At 42.5% G+C, this 20,878-nt stretch overlaps 1 protein-coding gene across 1 annotated transcript; it reads left to right on the top strand.

Moving 5' to 3' along the window:
• LOC310662573 (vomeronasal type-2 receptor 26-like) lies at positions 1–20,878 on the top strand (the record flags this gene model as incomplete). Its single annotated transcript, XM_083409511.1, has 13 exons — positions 1–20; positions 117–263; positions 4,083–4,374; positions 5,747–6,598; positions 6,907–7,134; positions 7,729–7,831; positions 9,634–10,013; positions 12,991–13,106; positions 15,089–15,380; positions 16,333–17,166; positions 17,528–17,755; positions 19,217–19,343; positions 19,977–20,878. 13 exons carry the CDS (start codon positions 1–3, stop codon positions 20,876–20,878), a joined length of 4,521 nt encoding a protein of 1,506 aa, XP_083265637.1.

Below are 20,878 nucleotides of genomic sequence, written 5' to 3'. Positions count from 1 at the left end.
ATGGAAATCTACATGTGGAGGTGAGTTTTCTTCAACAGGGTCATGCTGGTGGTGGTGCTGCTGCTGCTTCTACTGCTGTGTCACACTGTGTGCAAGACACATTCCATTAACTGCAGTATAAATGATGATCCCCTCCATATTCCTCATGAATTTTACCAGCCAGGTGACTTCATTATTGGAGAGATTGTTTCCCAGGTCTTCTTCAACTATGATAACCTTGATTTCACAGATCAGCCTACACAGATGTTGATTAATGAACCCACGTAAGGCATTGATTTTGTTCTCTTTCTCATTCTTTAAAACATTCTCATGAACCACTAACTGAATGAATGGATCTTGTGTATTGTTATTGGCCTTCTACTGAATAGGACCATGGAGGATTATTCTCAGGTTTTATTTATTAATTTGATCAAATATGAAAATGGCTTAATATCAGAACAATCACTGTACAGTTCACAAAATGACCACAAATACATTATATGAAATGTATTAAATGTTACTTGGAGAGAATAAAAAGAAACACACAGAGACACATAGACTAATAAAATTGAGATTTTAGTATCTTTTAGCAAAATATTTCAGCTGCTCCAAAGTGAATCAAAGACTGTTGTCAGCAAGCAGATATCAAGTAGAGGCAATGTGCTGTTAAGGTGTCAGATCAAAATATCCAAGAGTTTTCTCTTGTTTCCACTAACCCTGGACTGAGTGGCATTGTAGAGACTGCAACATTCTTCTAAGGGTGGAAACCTGAACAATCTCTAGAAGAATAACTGTAGGGATTCTACAGGTACTACAAATAAAAAAATGTTTTACTAGGTGTTTTTTGTTTTGTTTTTACCTCCCCAAAGTAATTGACAGCGACTGCAAGTGTTTCATTCGAGTTTGGGTGGATGAATTATGTACTGAGAAAATATATTAAAATTTACACTGTATAGGTTGTGCAAAAAGTGTACAGTAGAATAACAGGATCTGGCACTTAAAAAAAAAAAAGTATTTCCCACTTTGATTGACTGTTTTCTGCGGCTGTAGTTTTTTGGCTGTGACACACAAACACATGATAAGACTAGTGCCTTGTATAGCGATGAAACTCCTCACATTCAAGTAGCCTTCCCAAACCCCTCTGGCGAGCCAGAGCCACACACGGAAACGCCGTTTACCTTCCCGCTAGTAAGCGGTCCCTATTTATCTACTTGCACCCGGGAGTGCTTTCGAACTGCTAGGTTGGCAGGCGCTAGGACCGAACAACGGGAGCGCACCCCGCCTCGGGGATTCGAACCGCCAACCTTTCGATCGACAAGCCCTAGGCGCTGAGGCTTTTACCCACAGCGCCACCCGCGTCTCAGGTTTCTTCTAAGTCCTTCCCAAACCATTGTGCTTGGATGCAAAAAGAAGAGCCCTTATGAAATTATTCCCTGGCCTGATACTAGAGCTGTAAGTTATAACAATACACCTCAATTATGTCATTCTCCCACCCCCCTACAATTGGGTTTACATTATAAGGGATGCATGGAAATAAATATTTGTTTTTCTTCTTTTTTTGTCTCTCCCTTGACCTTCAAATTGAACATGAACGTTTGGGTGGACCTGTATATGATTCACAGGGAGCCTGACTCAAATTGGATATCTCCTAAAACTCTCCAAACAAGGAAGATTTGGCCTAGATTACATCTCATTGAAATTTGATGCATACCCCAAATATACAGACATCATCAGTTGTATCCACAGTTAAACTCAGAGTAGACTTATAGAAATTAATATGCCTAATTAAGCCATGTCCTTTAATTACAATTGGTCTTTGTCTGAGAATGACTAATATTGCATACAATTCTAAAATACATACACATTCATCCATTGGGCTGGTTGTTATTCTGAGTATTTTAACTTTTCAAATGTCTTATATTATTTTTGTCAATTTTACCTGTTGTTAATGTTAACAATTTGTCTTTTTTGCAAACCACTTTGAGAGGTTGTTGATTTTTCCAATCAAACAATGTATAAATTTCAAGAAATGTATTCATAAAAATAAGATAAGGGAACAGTTTATTAAGCTCTAGAATGATCCCAAAATATTTAGACAACTTACCGTATTTTTCGTCCCATAGGACGCTCCGTCCCATAGGACGCACCTAGTTTTTTGGGGGGGAAATAAAGGGGAAAAAAATTTCCTTTATTTTCCCCCCAAAAGCAGGTCCGGGAAACCCAACCAGGTCGAGGAACAGCGGGGTGGCGGCGCTGCGCCTCCCTGCTGTCCCCCGAGCTTGTGGGGCTGGCCAATGTCTGCCCGGCGTGAGGGGCGCCCTGAAGCAGAGCGCCCCTCGCGCCAGGCAGCAGGCTGCTATCTGCAGCGTGGGGAGCGCTGCGGGGAACTCCTGGAGGGCTCCCCACGCTGCGGGTGTCCGCCTGGCACGAGGGGCGCACTGAAGCAGAGCGCCCCTCGCGCCAGGCAGCAGGCTGCTATCTGCAGCGTGGGGAGCGCTGCGGGGAACTCCTGCAGCGTTCCCCATGCTGCGGGTGTCTGCCTGGCACGAGGGGCGCCCTGAAGCAGAGCGCCCCTCGCGCCAGGCAGCAGGCTGCTATCTGCAGCGTGGGGAGCGCTGCGGGGAACTCCTGCAGCGTTCCCCATGCTGCGGGTGTCTGCCTGGCACGAGGGGCGCCCTGAAGCAGAGCGCCCCTCGCGCCAGGCAGCAGGCTGCTATCTGCAGCGTGGGGAGCGCTGCGGGGAACTCCTGGAGGGCTCCCCACGCTGCGGGTGTCTGCCTGGCGTGAGGGGCGCCCTGAAGCAGAGCGCCCCTCGCGCCAGGCAGCAGGCTGCTATCTGCAGCGTGGGGAGCGCTGCGGGGAACTCCTGCAGCGTTCCCCATGCTGCGGGTGTCTGCCTGGCGTGAGGGGCGCCCTGAAGCAGAGCGCCCCTCGTGCCAGGCAGCAGGCTGCTATCTGCAGCGTGGGGAGCGCTGCGGGGAACTCCTGCAGCGTTCCCCATGCTGCGGGTGTCTGCCTGGCCTGAGGGGCGCCCTGAAGCAGAGCGCCCCTCGCGCCAGGCAGCAGGCTGCTATCTGCAGCGTGGGGAGCGCTGCGGGGAACTCCTGCAGCGTTCCCCATGCTGCGGGTGTCTGCCTGGCGTGAGGGGCGCCCTGAAGCAGAGCGCCCCTCGCGCCAGGCAGCAGGCTGCTATCTGCAGCGTGGGGAGCGCTGCGGGGAACTCCTGCAGCGTTCCCCATGCTGCAGATGTATGCCCGGCGCGAGGGGCGCTCTGCTTCAGGGCGCCCCGCCCGCCGGGCTGCAGGCTGCTATCCGCAGCGTGGGGAGCGCTGCAGGGAACTCCTGGAGGGCTCCCCATGCTGCAGGTGTCTGCCTGGCGTGAGGGGCGCCCTGAAGCAGAGCGCCCCTCGCGCCAGGCAGCAGGCTGCTATCCGCAGCGTGGGGAGCGCTGCGGGGAACTCCTGGAGGGCTCCCCACGCTGCGGGTGTCTGCCTGGCGCGAGGGGCGCTCTGCTTCAGGGCACCCCTCGCGCCAGGCGGCAGGCTGCTATCCGCAGCGTGGGGAGCGCTGCAGGGAACTCCTGGAGGGCTCCCCACGCTGCGGGTGTCTGCCCGGCGGGAGGGGCGCTCTGCTTCAGGGCGCCCCACCCGCCGGGCGGCAGGCTGCTATCCGCAGCCTAGACATCCCTGCGGGACCTCCTGCAGGGCTGCCTAGGGTGCGGATGTGTTCCCCAAGCGCCGGGCGCTCTGCTTTCAGGGCACCCGACGCTCCGGGAAGCAGGCTGCTATCCGCAGCCTAGACATCCCTGCGGGACCTCCCGCAGGGCTGCCTAGGCTGCGGATGTCTTCCTGAAGCCTGGAGAGCGAGAGGGGTTGGTGCGCACCGACCGCTCTCGCTCTCCACGCTTCAGCGAAAGCCTGCATTCGCCCCATAGGACGCACCCAGATTTCCGCTTCATTTTTGGAGGGGGAAAAGTGCGTCTTATAGGGCGAAAAATACGGTAGTTTTCATGAAAGCAAACAGATGTTAAATGATGAAGAGTACAAATGCCTTTTTATTATTGTCATGTTCATTTTATTAAACAACTGTCACTCTTATTACAGTTCAGTGCCTAAGAACTACCAGCACATTCTGGCCTTAATATTTGCTGTCAAAGAGATCAATGAGAATCCCAACATCTTGCCAAATATCTCTTTGGGTTTTCACATCCTCAATAGCTACTTGACTGCAAGAATGACTTATAAGGCCACTCTGAGCCTGCTTTCCACCCAACAGAAGTTTGCCCCCAACTTCAGGTGTCACGACCGGAACAATCTGATAGCCATCATTGGAGGATGTTTCTCTGAGATCTCTGCCAATATGGCCTTCATTTCAGAAATTCACAAGACTCCACAAGTAAGCTGTGTGCATGAAGGTATGGCGGTTTCACCATTGTGACATTGCATCTTGATTTTAGGATAACATTTGACAAAGTTCTTGAGATGCCTGATCATGAAGATCACCTGGCTGAGGAGATCCTTGTTGCTGCTCAGTGACTCAGTGGCTTCCAGGAAGGGTATGAGAACCATCACTAGCTAGGAAATGACACCCCACTTCTGCCTCCTAATGGGACCTACACCATAACTTCCCCATAAATAGAGAGTTCATGGACATCTTTTGCTCCACCATACACTCAAGCATAAGGTAGGTGGCATTCCACAATGTGCCCATATCACACACCAGCCAGAGCTGTAAGAGCCCTAACTCTGCCTGCTTCTTCTACAGCAGCATATTGCCCTTCACACTGTGGTGAAAATACCCAGAAACACTTCTGCAGCTCTCAAGATCATGGATGGTGGAAATCAGAGGGAGATTTAGGGGGCACTTCAGGAGGCACCACAACTATAATATAGAATGGAAGGTGAGAGCGAGGATGCCAAATTTTGGCATCACACAGGGCACTGCTGAAATTTGAGGTCCCAAGGTCCACCAGTCATAGAGATGGAGGGGAAAGCAGCAGTCCTCTTGTTCAGACTGAGATGGAATTCATGAATGTTACAGTAGATGCCCACCAGTCCACTCTCATGCTTCATGTTGATATTGATGTCTTGTCATACCTCTATAACTGTGTTTGAGCTGGTGCCTAGTAAGCCACACCTACACCATGCCCTTCATGGCTGCTGTGATCTCAACTGGCTTGCAAGACTGGTCTACCAACACCCCTCCTTCCTATTTTCTGATGTGCTGAATGCTTTTTCCCTGTGTCCACAAACCAGTGTGGTGTCAGAGATAAGTAAGCATGTACTAAGGCCTTACTATTCACCTCATACCAGAGTGTCATAACATTCTAGATAATATAGGGAGTTAAGAACACGTTCAGTGTAGAAAACATACCATGGCTGGTGGCGAAGTTACGTCACTTCAGTTAACGAAGTTAAGGATTGGTTTGTCTAAATTGCTTGCCTCCCTTCCTTTTGATGGTGCAGATTACAGTCCCTGGTGTCATTGCCGCACTTTAAGATGATTCGGGGGGGGGGGGCGTAATGCTTTCCTATTATTGATTGTAAGGTTCATTGAAAAACAGTTCTTAGAATCCATTTCCTGCCTTTGCATACTGATGCTTTGGCACAACAGATTCTTTATCTGCAAATGTTTCAAGGAAGTAATGGGTCACCTTGGAAAATAACTGTACATATCCAACACTATAAGCTGCCACTTAGACATGCCACTTTAAGATGATTCTAAGATAGAAAATTCAACCAACAGATTTTTACACATTCTATTTCAGATCACTTATGGATCATTTTTGCCACTACAAAGTTCCAAAATGCTATTCCCATTTTTATATCAAATGGTCCCATCTGAATCCCACCAGCAAACGGGAGTGGTGCGGTTACTTCAGCATTTTGGGTGGAAATGGGTCGGAGTTGCTGCTGTGGATGATGACAAAGGGGACAGGTTTTTACAAGCAATGGTGCCAATGCTTTCCCAGAATGACATATGTTATGCTTTTATAATAAGACTACCAAAATGGAGCTATGTGGAGAATATGGTTGACGTGCTTTTGGAAAAGTTGGAAAGCTATGACATTCTCATTGACACAAAAGCCAATGTATTCTTTGTATATGGAGAACCTCCATCTTTTCAGATTGTGAGGATATTTCTATTTGCAACATTCTGTGCATCATGGCCACCTCTTGGTAAAGTGTGGATTGTTACATCTCACTGGGATTTCACCTCGGTGTCCTTTCAAAGGACTTGGGATATGCAAACCTTCCATGGTTCCATATCTTTCACTGCTCACTCAAATCAGCCACCAGGTTTCCAAAAGTTTATTGAGGGGATAACACCTTTTGGGGTGAAAGGAGATGGATTTATCCAGGACTTCTGGGAACAGGCATTCAGCTGTTCATTAAAGAAGCAGGAGGAAGCCCATAAGGAAACATGCACTGGGGAAGAGAAGCTGGAGAGCATTCCTGGGATTTTGTTTGAAATGAAGATGACTGGCCATAGTTACAGTGTCTACAATGCTGTCTATGTTGTGGCATATGCTTTGCATGACATATATAGGCTGAGATTGAAGCAGAGAAGTTTGTTGCGAGATGAAAGTTTCTTTTCTCAGAATGTGCAACCATGGCAGGTAATTAAAACTCAATATATGATCAAGTGGTGAAAGGAACTATATGTCTTCATAGAGCAATCCCATCAACATTGGTTGGGTGACTTGTCACTGTTGTTGCTGCTGTTTTATATGAACCCATTTGGATAATGAATGTGAGTGTCATTTTTAAATAGGGAATTTTGATACTGGGATAAAGGAAAATTGTAACTAGTAATATAGAGCCACTGCATATGCTTTCCAATAAATCAATAAAGTGTAGCACACCATTGTGAATGTCACTGAAATAAGTCCCACGTATCCTTTTTTTATATTCCTTTTCAATCTAGGTCCATCACTTTCTAAGCAGCATCATATTCAATAATAGTGACGGAGAAACAATACATTTTGATAATAATGGAGAATTAATTTCAGGATTTGATATTACAAACTGGATGATGTTCCTCAATGGCTCAGTGGTCAGAGTGAAAGTTGGAAGATTGGATCCTCAGGCTCCTCCAGGCAAAGTTTTGAGCATTCTTGATGACCAAATTGTCTGGCACCAAAGTTTTAATCAGGTGAGGCACAGAGACAAATGATTAAGTATATTAGAGGAAAACTGTCCATTAGGCCATCATTCTGCCTGCTCTTAGACTTATTGAAATATGATTGGTGACATTCTTCTTTAGCTTTTTTTAATAGTATATCCTTTCTAAAGATTTCAATAATGAATAATGATACCTACTTTAACTTCACCTACATAATGCCAAATTTCTGATGTCGCGGTATCTAAGTCACAAAATCTCTTCCTAAACTAGGTCTCTTCTGCAATGGCTTTTGCCATATTCCTAGTTATTTCTATGTGTTGGAAATAAGGAAAACAATGCATTTTCAATTGTCATCTTCAGGGTTGGAGTATTATTCTTTGTAATCAATCTGGTTAAACTGATTACTCAAGTTTGGTTCTAATGGAGAGAGCCACTCTGTGAAGATTTAGCTTTCTTTCTTTTCTTTCATTGGTAAATCCTCTCTTCAGAGTGGGAAATCAGCTCAAACCTAGGATCACACACCACCACGTATGGTTTTCCTTTTGAAGCACAAACCAATACCAACATCATCCGTGGAGGGGCAGTATTATCACATTATGTTATGTGTTGTGCGGTAACCTCTAGGTTAGATTACTGCAACATGTTATACATGGAACAGCCTCTGAAGATGATTCAGAAAATTCAACTAGTTCAGAATTCAGTGACTTGGTTGCTCAGAGGGACAAGAGTATATAATGCCAATCCTGACCTGACTGCACTGGCTGCCAGTTATTTCCCAGGCCCAACTCGAAGTTCTGGTTCTGTCCTATAAAGTGTGTTCTCCTTCATGGAGAGCACGTGTTGCGGTGGGCGCCACCAGGACACTCCAAAGTTGGGGGCGGGCTAATTGATCGTTGGCCACTGATGCGATTGGGGCTTCCCTTGTTGTTGGGAAGAAGTTAATGTTGCCATTTATTGATTGACAGACAGAAATGCTAAAACTCCTTGCACGAGGCTAGGGCTTCCTCTTTTCGCCGGTGCATCGGATTGCCCGTCCCTCCCTCCCTAGAATAGGGTTGTTCGCTTTGACCTTGCTATGCCTGTCATGGGGTCGTCTGCTTTGGAGCGGGGGCCTGGTAGGAATTTTGTCCATCTGGCTGATTGGCTGGGGCCATTTGGTTTTTGCCTACTGCGTAGCAAATCGTCACAACTTGTAAGGTTGCGGTTAGGCATTGGTTTATGGTTTGGTTGGTTGAGGGGCATGGATTGGCTGTGCCTGCCCCTCTAATGCTGCTGCTGCAAGGGATTCCATTAAAGGAATTAGGGGCTAACTATTGCTTGTCCACTCTGTAAAGGGGGCTCGGGCCATAGCAATGAGCTCCTGGTTGCATTTGGGGTGAGGGCAGGTTCCCTGCTCCGCGTTACCCCCAGGTGTATTCCCCTATTCTGACTTTCGCATCGTGCGGAATGTCAGTCTGTCCCCCATGGTGGGGGCAGATAGTCGCAACCAATGCCTAAGCAACCACTCACAAATCAGTATTTTAATAAAGTTGTGGCCAAAATTATGCCAAAAATCTTAAACAAAAAATTCTGTGTGATGTGTGAGTTATTGGGGTGGACCTGGGGACCTCGACACGCAAAGCCTTAAATGGCTCAGGACCACAATAATTCAAGAAGCAACTCTTCCCCATCTTCCTGTGCCAACTCTGTGAGGTGTCTGGAGGGTGGCAACATGAGAATGGGTCTTTTCTGTGGTGCCTTCCCATTTGTGGAATTCTCTCTCTAAGGAGACTTACCTGGTGCCTTTGTTACATATCTTTAGGCACCAGGCAAAAACATTCCTCTTATTCCAGAACTTTAGTTTGTTAAATGATCTATGGCCTCTTAAACAGTGTTTGTGTGTGGTTATTGTTTTTGTAGTTGTTGTTGTTATTGTGGTATGTATTCTTGAAGGGCAGTATAAAAATTTAATAATTTATTTTTTATGCATCTAATGCTCAGCTCACTATTTGGAGGCCTAACATCCTCAAAACAACCCCCCCCCCTTCCTGATTTCTGATCATGCTTCATGTTTCTGTGCAGGTGCTGCCAGTTTCTGTGTGCAATGACAAATGTTATCCTGGCTACAACAGAAAAAAGAAAGAGGGAGAAAAATTTTGCTGCTATGATTGTGTTCTGTGTCCAAAAGGGATGGTCTCTTGCCAAAACGGTAGGAGGCATAATGTACAGAGATAGCACACAATTACCATATTGTTTGATACTGTTTGTTTGTTTGTTTGTTTGTTTGTTTGTTCTGAGAATGATAATATATATAGATAATCAAGGATATAATGGTGGTTTATATTACAAACCAATAAATACTTTTTGAAGAACATCCACAGATAATTTTTTAATCCGTTTAAAAGGCAGGCTAAGTAACTTTTAACAGACAGATAAAAAAACCTCCAAGAGTCCCAAAGGATGCAGTTTCACTAGCTTTTAGAACTGATTTCTTTAGATTGTTCTTCTACATTTGGAAATGTTTAAACTTATCTTCTTCTTTTTCTTAAGACATGGATGCCTGTGACAAATGTCCAGAAGACCAGTATCCCAACAGGGACCAAACCCGGTGTATTCCAAGAGCTATAAGCTACCTTTCTTACAAAGAGTATTTAGGAATCATCTTAGTTATCCTGGCTATTTCTTTCTTTTTTGTCACAACTTTAGTTCTTGGAATTTTTTTGAAGCACAAGGACACCCCCATAGTGAAAGCAAACAATCGGACCCTCACCTATATCCTCCTCATCTCCCTCCTCCTTTGCTTCCTTTCATCCTTGCTCTTCATTGGACTTCCTGGAAAGGCAACCTGCCTTCTGCGGCAAACAGGTTTCAGCACCATCTTCTCTTTGGCCCTTTCCTCTGTATTGGCAAAGACCGTCACTGTGGTTCTGGTATTTATGGCAACCAAACCAGGTGCCAGGATGAGAAAATGGGTTGGCAAAAAACCAGCAAGTTACATTGTAGTTTCCTGCACCTTAATCCAAGCTGGTGTTTGCATTTTGTGGTTAAGTACTTTCCCACCATTTCCAGATACAGACATGCATTCCTTGGATGGGAAAATCATACTACAATGTAATGAGAATTCAACCACCATGTTTTACTGTGTCCTGGGCTATTTGGGTTCCTTAGCCACTCTCAGTTTCATTGTGGCTTTTCTAGCCAGGAAGTTACCTGACAGTTTCAATGAAGCCAAGTTCATCACTTTCAGCATGCTGGTGTTTTGCAGTGTTTGGTTGTCCTTTGTACCAAGTTACATGAGCACCAAAGGAAAATACATGGTAGCTGTGGAGGTTTTCTCCATCCTGTCCTCTAGTGCTGGACTACTGGGTTGCATCTTTTTCCCTAAATGCTACATCATTGTGCTGAGGCCTGAGCTAAACAGTAGGGAACAAATAATAAGGAAAACTAAATAAAATATGTGTGTGTCCATCTTTTCTTTGTGCATGCTTCGGCAAACGTAATTAGTCATCCCCCCCCCCCCATGTAGTCTTGAAGCAGGCACAACCGTCAATGTGTCACAAATAGTGCCCTTCCTGCTCCTATTTTGGCTGGTTCCAGAAAGATTTAAATGAGACCTATAGCTGATTCATTTATTAATGTTTTTCGTCATCCTTATACTGTCGTACCTTGGAAGTCGAACAGAATCCATTCCGGAAGTCCATCCAACTTCCGAAACAAAAGAAAACTAAAGTGCTACTTCTGATTGGCTACAGGAAGCTCCTTGCAGGAAGCATGTTAGGAATCAATTGGAAATGAAAGGTATCTCAAATCCTGAGGGCAGTGACAGAGGCCAGACCTGCATTCTGTTCCACAAGCTTTCTGATCTCAAACCAGCCATGCATCTTGTCATAAAACCATTAACATTTCAAGTTTATCCTAAAGATGTAAATCTTTGGTTTCACAAACATCAATTACAAACAAAAAAGTCACAGTTACAATAAAGTCATTTACTATACATCTACTCTACTATTAATTGAAGTCAATTAGCTGGATGAGTTACTTTCAAAATGAAAGTGGATACCTACATGTCCCTGAGGCTGACCCCATTTAAGGTAAAGGGACCCCTGACCATTAGGCCCAGTCGTGGCCGACTCTGGGGTTGCGGTGCTCATCTTGCTTTATTGGCCAAGGGAGCTTCCAGGTCATGTGCCCAGCATGACTAAGCCGCTTCTGGCAAACCAGAGCAGTGCATGGAAACGTCGTTTACCTTCCCGCTGGAGCGGTACCTATTTATCTACTGGCACTTGACGTGCTTTTGAACTGCTAGGTTGGCAGGAGCAAAGACCAAGCAACGTTGCGGGGATTCAAACCGCTGACCTTCTGATCGGCAAGTCCTAGGCTCTGTGGTTTAACCCACAGCACCACCCGCATCCCCATTTAGTATAACTCATATATCAAACTAATTTGCATTAGTGGAGGCTGGTGGAACCTAGACCTGGTGGGGCACCTAGGAGGTCAAGTGAGTGGTACCAGAAAGTCAAGTGGACAGGGCTTAGGGGACTCCTCCCTTTTGAGTAATTTTGTTGCAATACTAAGCCAACCCTTCCGTGGCTTATTTCCCTATTCAGTTAAGGGAGGATCTTGTATAAGTAGATAGAGGATTGTTTTTGTATGGAAAGAGCTTTTAATAGTGCTTTGCTGTTATCTGTATTTTAATAGATTTATTTTAATATATTTAATATATTTTAATAGATTTAATACATTTATTTTTCATTAGTTTCATTATATTAAATTTTAAGCACTTTTTAAAATGGTCGTCTTTCATATGTTTTTTGCTTTCTGTATCTTATTTGTGTTGTTTTAATTGGTGTAAATCTCCTTGAGTCCCAGTTTGGGAAAGGGCAGTTTAGGAAAGGGCAGGATCATCATCACCATCGTTGTTGTTGTTGTTGTTACACGTAGCATACATCATTCAACAAAATAAGAATCCAGGTCTCTCAAGTCCTTGCCCAACAGTCTTACCATTTAAAACCTCTACACTGCAGTACCTCTATAAATCACAGTATAATATAAAGTATCTCAGCAGGGTCATCAGCTCCTCCTGAAGGCTGAGCAGTTTTGTGCCCCTTATATTTTTGGGGTTGTGGCCAGCACCCTATGTCCAAAAAGCATAGAGGCAAAGTGCATAGTGCAGTTCCAGTGGCCAGTTCCTTCTCCCCTTCCTCCTGCCGATGTCTTGATGTTGTGCACACAATGTTGCCCCCCCCCATCACCCTCACAAGCTGGCCCCACTGTACCCCAGTATACTTTTATTTCTTAGTCTTAATGTAAACTAATGAATGCAAATGTATCTACTGGTAGGAGTAGGCAATGCTTCAGTACATAGTACAGGGTTTCTAAATAAGTTCTTGAGTTGTCACATTTTTTTATATATATATGGAGCAAGAATCACACTGATGGATCCGTGTAAAATGAGGTCAGTTAGTAGAGAATACAACTTTCCTCCACTAGAATCCAGAGTTCTCACAGTTCCATACTGGACAAAATGGAGATTTTGAATCAAGTTTCTTGGGGCACACTCCAAAGGGCAGATGGGCTAAACTCCTCATGAACAGACAATATATTGTTCATTTTTAACTCATTTCAATCTCCTCTGGTTTTTCCTCCTGTCTCCTCCTTTCCCTGTACTCCCAAAGACTGCAGAAAAGGGATTGTAGATTGTAGCCCCCACCACTGACAGGGCCCTTTGCCTGCCCATTGAGGCCCTTCCAGCTCCTGTCAGAAGGATTAAGCAGAAGGGCCTTGACCTGAAAATTTAGTAGCCCTGCTGTCAGTCCCAATACTGAGCTATATAAGCTTATTTCTTATGTCATGCATATGGTTTTTACTGCTTAAATAATCTGCAAAAATAATGTTAAATATAAACAGGACAAACAAGAATTGGAAGTGATTCAAGCAGGTGTACTCATCAGCATGAAGATGAACCTCAAATACCTCCAGGCATTTGACTCTGCATTTAAACCCAGCCCTTCCAGTTATGTCAAGTATGTGTTTTGTGGCTGACCTTTAAGTATCGGTATAAGCATACTGGACATAGGAGGATACTGGACTTCTAATTATCCCTCAAAAAAAATAGATTTAAGATGTTAATAGTTTTAAGATCCTGGTGAGGTATGGGGGAGTGGAGAAGCTAGCAGTTTTGCCACACGTTATGCAGTTTCAAAGGCAAACAGCACACTGGGGGAATGATAATCATCTCTATCATTATCAGAATCACAAGTTTCCATATTTGGACACAATGGGCATTCAGATTCTGTTAGCAAGATCAACAATCAGCCTCTTTAAGAAGCTACAAAACACTCAGGTTGTTCAGAACTGGATCTAAGCATATGCAGGGTTCTATCACTCTTTTGAACGGTCATCCCCTCCAAAGGACATGCTTCCACCGGATGATTCTTCACTGATTTTTAGCCCAAATATTATGAATATCTCTGTTTCTCATCAGTTCTACTCCACCAAATAATCTTCAGCTGCCCATTTTTCCCCTGTAACAATTGGATCTCATTAACAAAGTTTTAATTAACACCCTGCATGTTTCCTTACCATGATTTATATTTCATTCATTTGGAGAAATATTTTGTACCACTCTCCATAGAGGTCATTGCTGTATTGTTTTTCATCATAACTGCTTTTTCTTTTTTCCAGTACAAAATTATGTCAATTTACTTAACCGAGAGTTGTTGATGTTTCTTTTCTTTTCTTTGCACATCACATTAAATTTATTTGTACTTGTTCCTGAAAAGGCATATATGAGGATTCCAAAATGAAGCGGAAATGTCTAGTTTTCACTTAATTCTAGAGGATAAATTGAGAATATAAAAAGAATATGTTGTTCAGGGGTGCTGATGGACAAGGAGCAATATGAAATATAATATCAGGGCACAGGTACACAGCTTCCCCAAGTTGTCAAGCTGTAAATAAGTATAATGATATAATTTACCGTCAGCAAAACAGATGATAGCCACATCTAATGCTGAGGTGAAACATGGGGATTTATATATGGAGGAGGAAATTTGTCAACCGGACCATGCTGTTGTTGGTGATACTGCTGGTGCTGCTGTGTCATACTGTGTGCAAGACACATATTAACTGCAGCATATTTGATGATCCCCAACCTATACCTCATAATTTTTATCAACCAGGAGACCTTCTCATCGGTGGAATTGTTTCTCAAGTCCTTTATCTCTATAATAATCTCTCTTTCACTGAACAACCTGGACAGGTCTTGATTAATGAACCCATGTGAGGCATTATTTCTCTCTCTCTCCCTCTTTCATATTTTCAGGCTAAAGTAACTGACAACACACAACTATGCAACACGGGGCTTACATAATTCTTTATTTTGGGGAGAGGTGAGAAAAATATGGCATCCCAGCAACATTTGATTAATCTTTATTTTAATCCTCCTTATTTTGTTGCATAGAAACCACTAGTAAATCCCACCTTACAGGGGGGTTCTGTGTATTGCAATAGAGTTTGCGTAGAAAAACTACTTGCTGGATGATGCCTTTGGGGTCTGAGTGGTTTTCTGCTTGCCTCCTACACTGCTGAATGTAGAGTAGAATGTTTGTGAAGCGATTTAGGACATACTGAAGAAAGCCCACTGAGAACCTTTTCAGAGTAAGACATTTCCTTTGAAGCAACAAACAATCCTCAATATATTAAGTGTCCGTTTTTCATGCTAACCAAGTGTTGTATGCAATGTTAGTCATCCTCAGAAAGGAGCCCTTTAAATCAATGGATACAACTAACTTAGAACCAATAATTTCAATGGGTATACTCTGAGTAAAGTTCAGTTGCATTTGTGTCTGCAATAACAATTGAAGCAAGATGCGTGCCCCTCCCAGTAGACCCTGCAACAATTTCACTCTGTTATGGTCTTGAAAGAACATAGATGAGTGATAAAGAAGAAGACCACAAATGTGTTTGTTTTTGCATGATGAAACTGCTGTAACTCTTTCTGCAGCTCAGTGCCTAAAAACTACCAGCACATCCTGGCCTTAGCATTTGCTGTCAAAGAGATCAATGAAACTCCTACAATTTTAACAAATGTCTCTCTGGGATTCCACATCCTCAATAGCTACTACACTGCAAGAATGACTTATAAGGCCACTCTGAGCCTACTTTCTTCACAACATAGTTTTGCCCCCAACTTCAAGTGTCATAAACAGAATAATCTGAAAGCTCTCATTGGAGGATGTATTTCTGAAATCTCTGCCAATATAGCCATTGTTTCAGGAAGCCTGAAGATTCCACAGGTAGGCTATGTGCATAGGGATATGAAGATTTCACAACGTTGGCATACCATTTTATTTTATTATTATATTTTATTACCACATCCCTTGTTGCATTTGGGTTAGCAAACTGATTAAATCAGATCTTAAATATAATATAATCTGATAAATTCACATCTCAGTGGAAAACAGTACTCTAAAAGTACTTACCAAGAGTTCCACATTAAACAAGTTTCAAGGAGAGTGACAAAGGGATCTGTTGTGGGCTTGATAAGCTTAAAAATCTCAGTGATATAGATGGCAGGGGAAAGGGAACACATCAAATTTTTAGATGACGGAACACTGGGAAGGGTAGCTGATACCTCAGGAGGCAGGAATGAAATTCAAAATCATCTTACTAGATTAAAATTTAGTAGACTTGAGTAGAATTATAATTTCCAAATCACACGCAGTGTTGGTTTTACTTTATTTCTACTAGTCAGAACATTTCCAATTCTTGGTACAACACTATAAGAGGGATATGTAGACAAATTGGAACAGATTCAGTAGTGGACTGTGAAAATGATCAGGGAAATGGAACAACATTCTGTGAAAAAATGTTGAAGGAATTGGGTATATTTGGCAAAGAAGAGAAGAGAAGAGAGTTAAGGGGAGCCAATATAACAAGCTTCAGATACTTGAATTGCCAAACCATAGAAGAGGTAAAAACTTTTTTTCTACAAATGCAGATGATAAATATAGATTTTGATTCAACATGAGGAAAAATATCTAGTAAGGACAGTCAACCAATTGACAAGAGGTAGGTGGGCTCCATCTTGCTAGAGGACTGTTGCAGAGATTATTCAGGCAACTCCTGGGTATGGTTTAATTGTGGAAAACTCTGCATAATACAGGGATTTTAATGAGATGTAGGAGCTAGTGCAATTCTATGAATGAATGATAAAGCACTCTTATAACTTGGAATGTTTTATTTTAGCTCACTTATGGATCATTCTTGCCAGTCCAGGATGAAAAACTACTATTCTCTTTTTTGTACCAGATGGTCCCAAATGAAGCCCAACAAAACATAGGTGTTGTGCAGTTACTTCAGCATTTCAGATGGACATGGATTGGACTCTTTGCTGTGGATGATGACAAAGGGGACAGGTTTTTACAGACTATGGTGCCAATCCTTTCCCAGAATAGCATCTGTGATGCCTTTATAGTAAGAATACCAAAATGGAATTATGTGGATGAGCTAGTAGATTTGCTCATACAGCAGTGGAAAAACTATGAAATGGTCACTCAGAGAAAAGCCAATGTGTTTTTTGTATATGGAGAACCTCCATCCTTTCAAATGTTGAGAACATTGCTGTTTCTAGCACCTTTCTTGTCTTTTCCATCTCTGGGTAAAGTGTGGGTTATTACATCCCACTGGGATTTTGCATCTATTTCTTTTCAAAAGATTTGGGATATACAAACATTCCATGGCTCCATATCATTGACAGTTCATTCAAATCAGCCATTAGGATTCCAAAGGTTCATTCAGATGGTAAGACCTGCCTGGGCCAAAGGAGATGGCTTTATTCAGGACTTCTGGGAACAGGCATTTGGCTGCTCATTAAAGGAGAACGAAACCTGCACTGGGGAGGAGAAGCTGGACAGCATTTCAGGGGTTTTGTTTGAAATGAAGATGACTGGCCATAGCTACAATGTCTACAATGCTGTCTATGTTGTGGCACATACTTTGCATGCCATTAATAAATTCAGATCCAAGCATAGAAGATTGGAAGGGCAGAAACTGACATTTCAGAATGTGCAACCATGGCAGGTAATTATAATGCAACGTATTTTTAAAAAAGAAAATAAGAGACTAGCTTATGATGCAGAAGTAGAAGTCTACAGCTTCCTAAACTAATTCAACTACATTCTGGGAGTTTGGAAATCAATTTGGATAAGTAGTTCCAGCCACATTACAAAATGTTGTCTTAATATAATTATTACTTTTGTTGCTGCTGTACATAATTGGTGACCCACAATGTGCCTTGTGGAGAAATACAAGGAAATTTTATCTTGATATATGAAGTTTCCACATATACTGTTCAAAAAGAATAATCCAGTGGTTTGTTAAAACATGGTTTCATGAATCTCATTCAGAGTCTTCTGCCTGTTTGCATTTTCTTCCTATCTAGTTCCATCAGTTTCTTAAAGGTATTTCATTCAATAACAGTGCTGGGGATACTGTAAGCTTCAATAAAAATGGAGAATTGGTTACAGGATTTGATATTACAAACTGGGTAATGTTCCCCAATGGCTCAGTGGTTAGAGTCAAAATTGGAAGGTTGGAACCTCAGGCTCCTCCAGGCAAACAGTTAACCATTAATGATGGCCAAATTGTCTGGCATCAAGTATTTAATCAGGTAAGATATCATTGTGGATCCTTGCCTTAATTATTTGTTAAATCAAAGCAATAAAATGATTAAATCAAAGCAATAACATGAATAACATGAACATCAGCAATAAAAATGTTTATACAGTTTCATACATTAAAAAGACTGTAAAAAAAAGTCTAAAAAAAAAAGACTTTCATGTGTACAAACAATTAGTAAATGTTTTGTATGTAAAACCAATTCAAATTCAATACAAAGCAATATATAGGCTGGGCTAAATATTTCCACTTATAAGGCATGTTTTCTATGCTCAGTTTTGTCATGTATTCTATGCTATTCATGGAAGACCCATCAAATTCATGAGGACTAATAAAATGGAACTTCAACCAGGGAAGATGGAATACAATTTATATGTAGTTTGTCTACCCAGTTAGGAGGGATTCACACTTTCTTGGACAGGGTTGTACGCCTCCTAGAAGAGCACATTCATAATTTGGGGGTGTTCTTTGATCCCACCTTTTCACTTCAGGCATAGGTGCACACAGTGGCACAGCCCATCTTTTATTACACTAACTATAACCCTGTTTGGACAGAGATAGCCTTGCAATACATTCATGTTCTGGTAACATCCTACTTGTATCACTGCAATGGATTATTTGCAGGAGGACTACATTTAAAGACAGTGTGGAAACTATAGGTGGCCTAAAATAGAGCAGCCAAGAGTGCTGGTGGGGACTGGCAAATACAGAAATATATAAGTAAAACAAAGAAAACCTTCTGGTAAGCTTTAAAGATTCCTGAAGGTTGCATATCAACTTAGGGAGCAATTGCATATAAAAGAAGCTGGCATAAAGCACACTGGTGTATTTTAAACTGTATTTTAAATATCCCAGATTCAAGTCCTGATTTAAAGCAGGTCTGCTGCTGCTGCTGCTGCTCTGTGCATACCCTCTAACATTTACCCAATGAAAATAGGGACGTCCCATTCCATAATTTTACTGTTTATACCCCACACATCTTACTGGGTTGCCCCAGCCACTCTGAGCAGCTTTCAACATATATAAAATAATAAGAAAACATTAAGCATTAAGAAAACTTCCCTATACAGGATTGCCTTTAGATGGCTTGGGGGGTCATACCCTCCAACATTTCTCCAATGAAAATAGGGACATCCTAATGAAAAGCAGGACATTCTGGGATCAAATCAGAAACCGGGATGGCTTCTCTAAATCAGGGGTGTCCCTGAAAAATAGGGACACTTGGAGGGTCTGCTCTAAGCCCAGCAAAGGGGAAAGAAGACTTTAAAATAGTGTTCTGTGCTGATTGCCAGGTCATATGACCAAAATGAATGAATTTAAGATCTTGCCTAAGTTCTGCCTATCTGGTCTTGCCCCCCACTACACTGGTTTAGCAGAAGTTTCACAGCATCTTTCTTGTCAAAACATGCTCTTATTTTCTCATGGCTAGTCTCTCTTTTATGATTTCATGAAGGTGCTGCCTCTTTCTATGTGCAATGACAACTGCTATCCAGGCTTCAGCAGGAAAAAAAAGGAGGGAGAGAAATTTTGCTGCTATGATTGTGCTCCGTGTCCAGAAGGGATGATCTCTGACAAGAAGGGTAGGGGACATAATGTTGAAGACATAAGATTAATATACATGAAATGTAATGTTTGTATGCATTGAAGTTTAAAGCTGGTGTGATGATTTCCATTTTGCAAAGAGAATTTTGCATTAGGCAAGAGCTGTAGAAGAGTCCAGAGTTTTCTGTTTGAGTGTTTAAGGCTAATGGGACTTGCAAGTGGTCAACATTCCAATAACTATTGAGATATGGACTTCTGCATCTTTAGCAAGATGGCAGTGGGTTTTTTTATTTATTTTATTTAACAAAAATAACTGAACCAAGATTGTAATTTATCTAAATAATTCATGTCATGCAAGTATGCTTGGAACTGCTTTATGTACATTCAAACTAAAGTTCTTCAAAAATCAAATGGAAACAGCTTGCAGTATAATAATATTCACCACATTTCATATAGTAAAATTACTATCTACGTAGAAAGCACAAACTATTATTTAATGAGAGATTTCCTAGTCTACAGAAAATCACTCAATCACTGCAGTCCACCAGCTCAAGTTAAAAAACATCAAGAATGCGGAAAAGAGACTCTTTCATTGGCTGCTACTATGGATTCCATTTGATGGATGCTTGTCAATATATTGAAATATCTAAATAGTTCTTCCTCTTTTTCAGATATGGATGCTTGTGTGAATTGTCCTGATGATAAGTATGCAAACAAGGACCAAACTCAGTGCCTCCCCAGGGTGCCAAGCTACCTTTCTTACAAAGAAACTTTGGGGTGCATTTTATCCATCTTTGCCATTTCTTTCTCTTTAATCACTACTTTAGTATTTGGAACTTTTGTGAAGCACAAGGACACTCCCATAGTCAAAGCCAACAACCGGACCCTCACCTACACCCTCCTCATTTCCCTCCTTCTTTGCTTCCTCTGCTCCTTCCTCTTCATTGGACAACCTGGAAAGGTCATCTGCCTTCTCCGACAATCAGCCTTTGGCATCATCTTCTCTGTGGCCCTTTCCAGCATTTTGGCCAAAACCATAACCGTGGTTCTAGCATTCATGGCAACCAAGCCAGGATCCAGAATGAGAAGATGGGTGGGGAAAGGACTGGCAAATTCTATTGTCCTTTCTTGCTCCTCCTTTCAAACAGGCATTTGTACTCTTTGGTTAAGCACTTCCCCTCCATTCCCAGATAGGGACATGCACTCAATAAATGGCAAAATTGTATGGGAATGTAATGAGGGTTCAGTTACCATGTTTTATTGTGTCTTGGGCTATATGAGCTCACTAGCCATTGTCAGCTTCTTTGTGGCTTTCCTAGCCAGGAGGTTGCCAAATAGTTTCAATGAAGCAAAGTTCATCACCTTCAGCATGTTGGTCTTTTGCAGTGTTTGGTTATCATTTGTTCCGACTTACCTAAGTACCAAAGGAAAATACATGGTGGCTGTGGAGACTTTCTCCATCTTATGCTCCAGTGCTGGCTTACTGGTTTGTATCTTTGTTCCTAAGTGCTACATTATTATGCTGAGGCCAGAGCTGAACAACAAGGAGCAGCTAATAAGAAAAGCAAAATGA

Source organism: Podarcis tiliguerta, assembly GCF_965153285.1.
Source record: "Podarcis tiliguerta genome assembly, chromosome: 13".
Classification (NCBI taxonomy): domain Eukaryota; kingdom Metazoa; phylum Chordata; class Lepidosauria; order Squamata; family Lacertidae; genus Podarcis; species Podarcis tiliguerta.
This window is presented reverse-complemented; position numbering and strand designations above follow the sequence as displayed.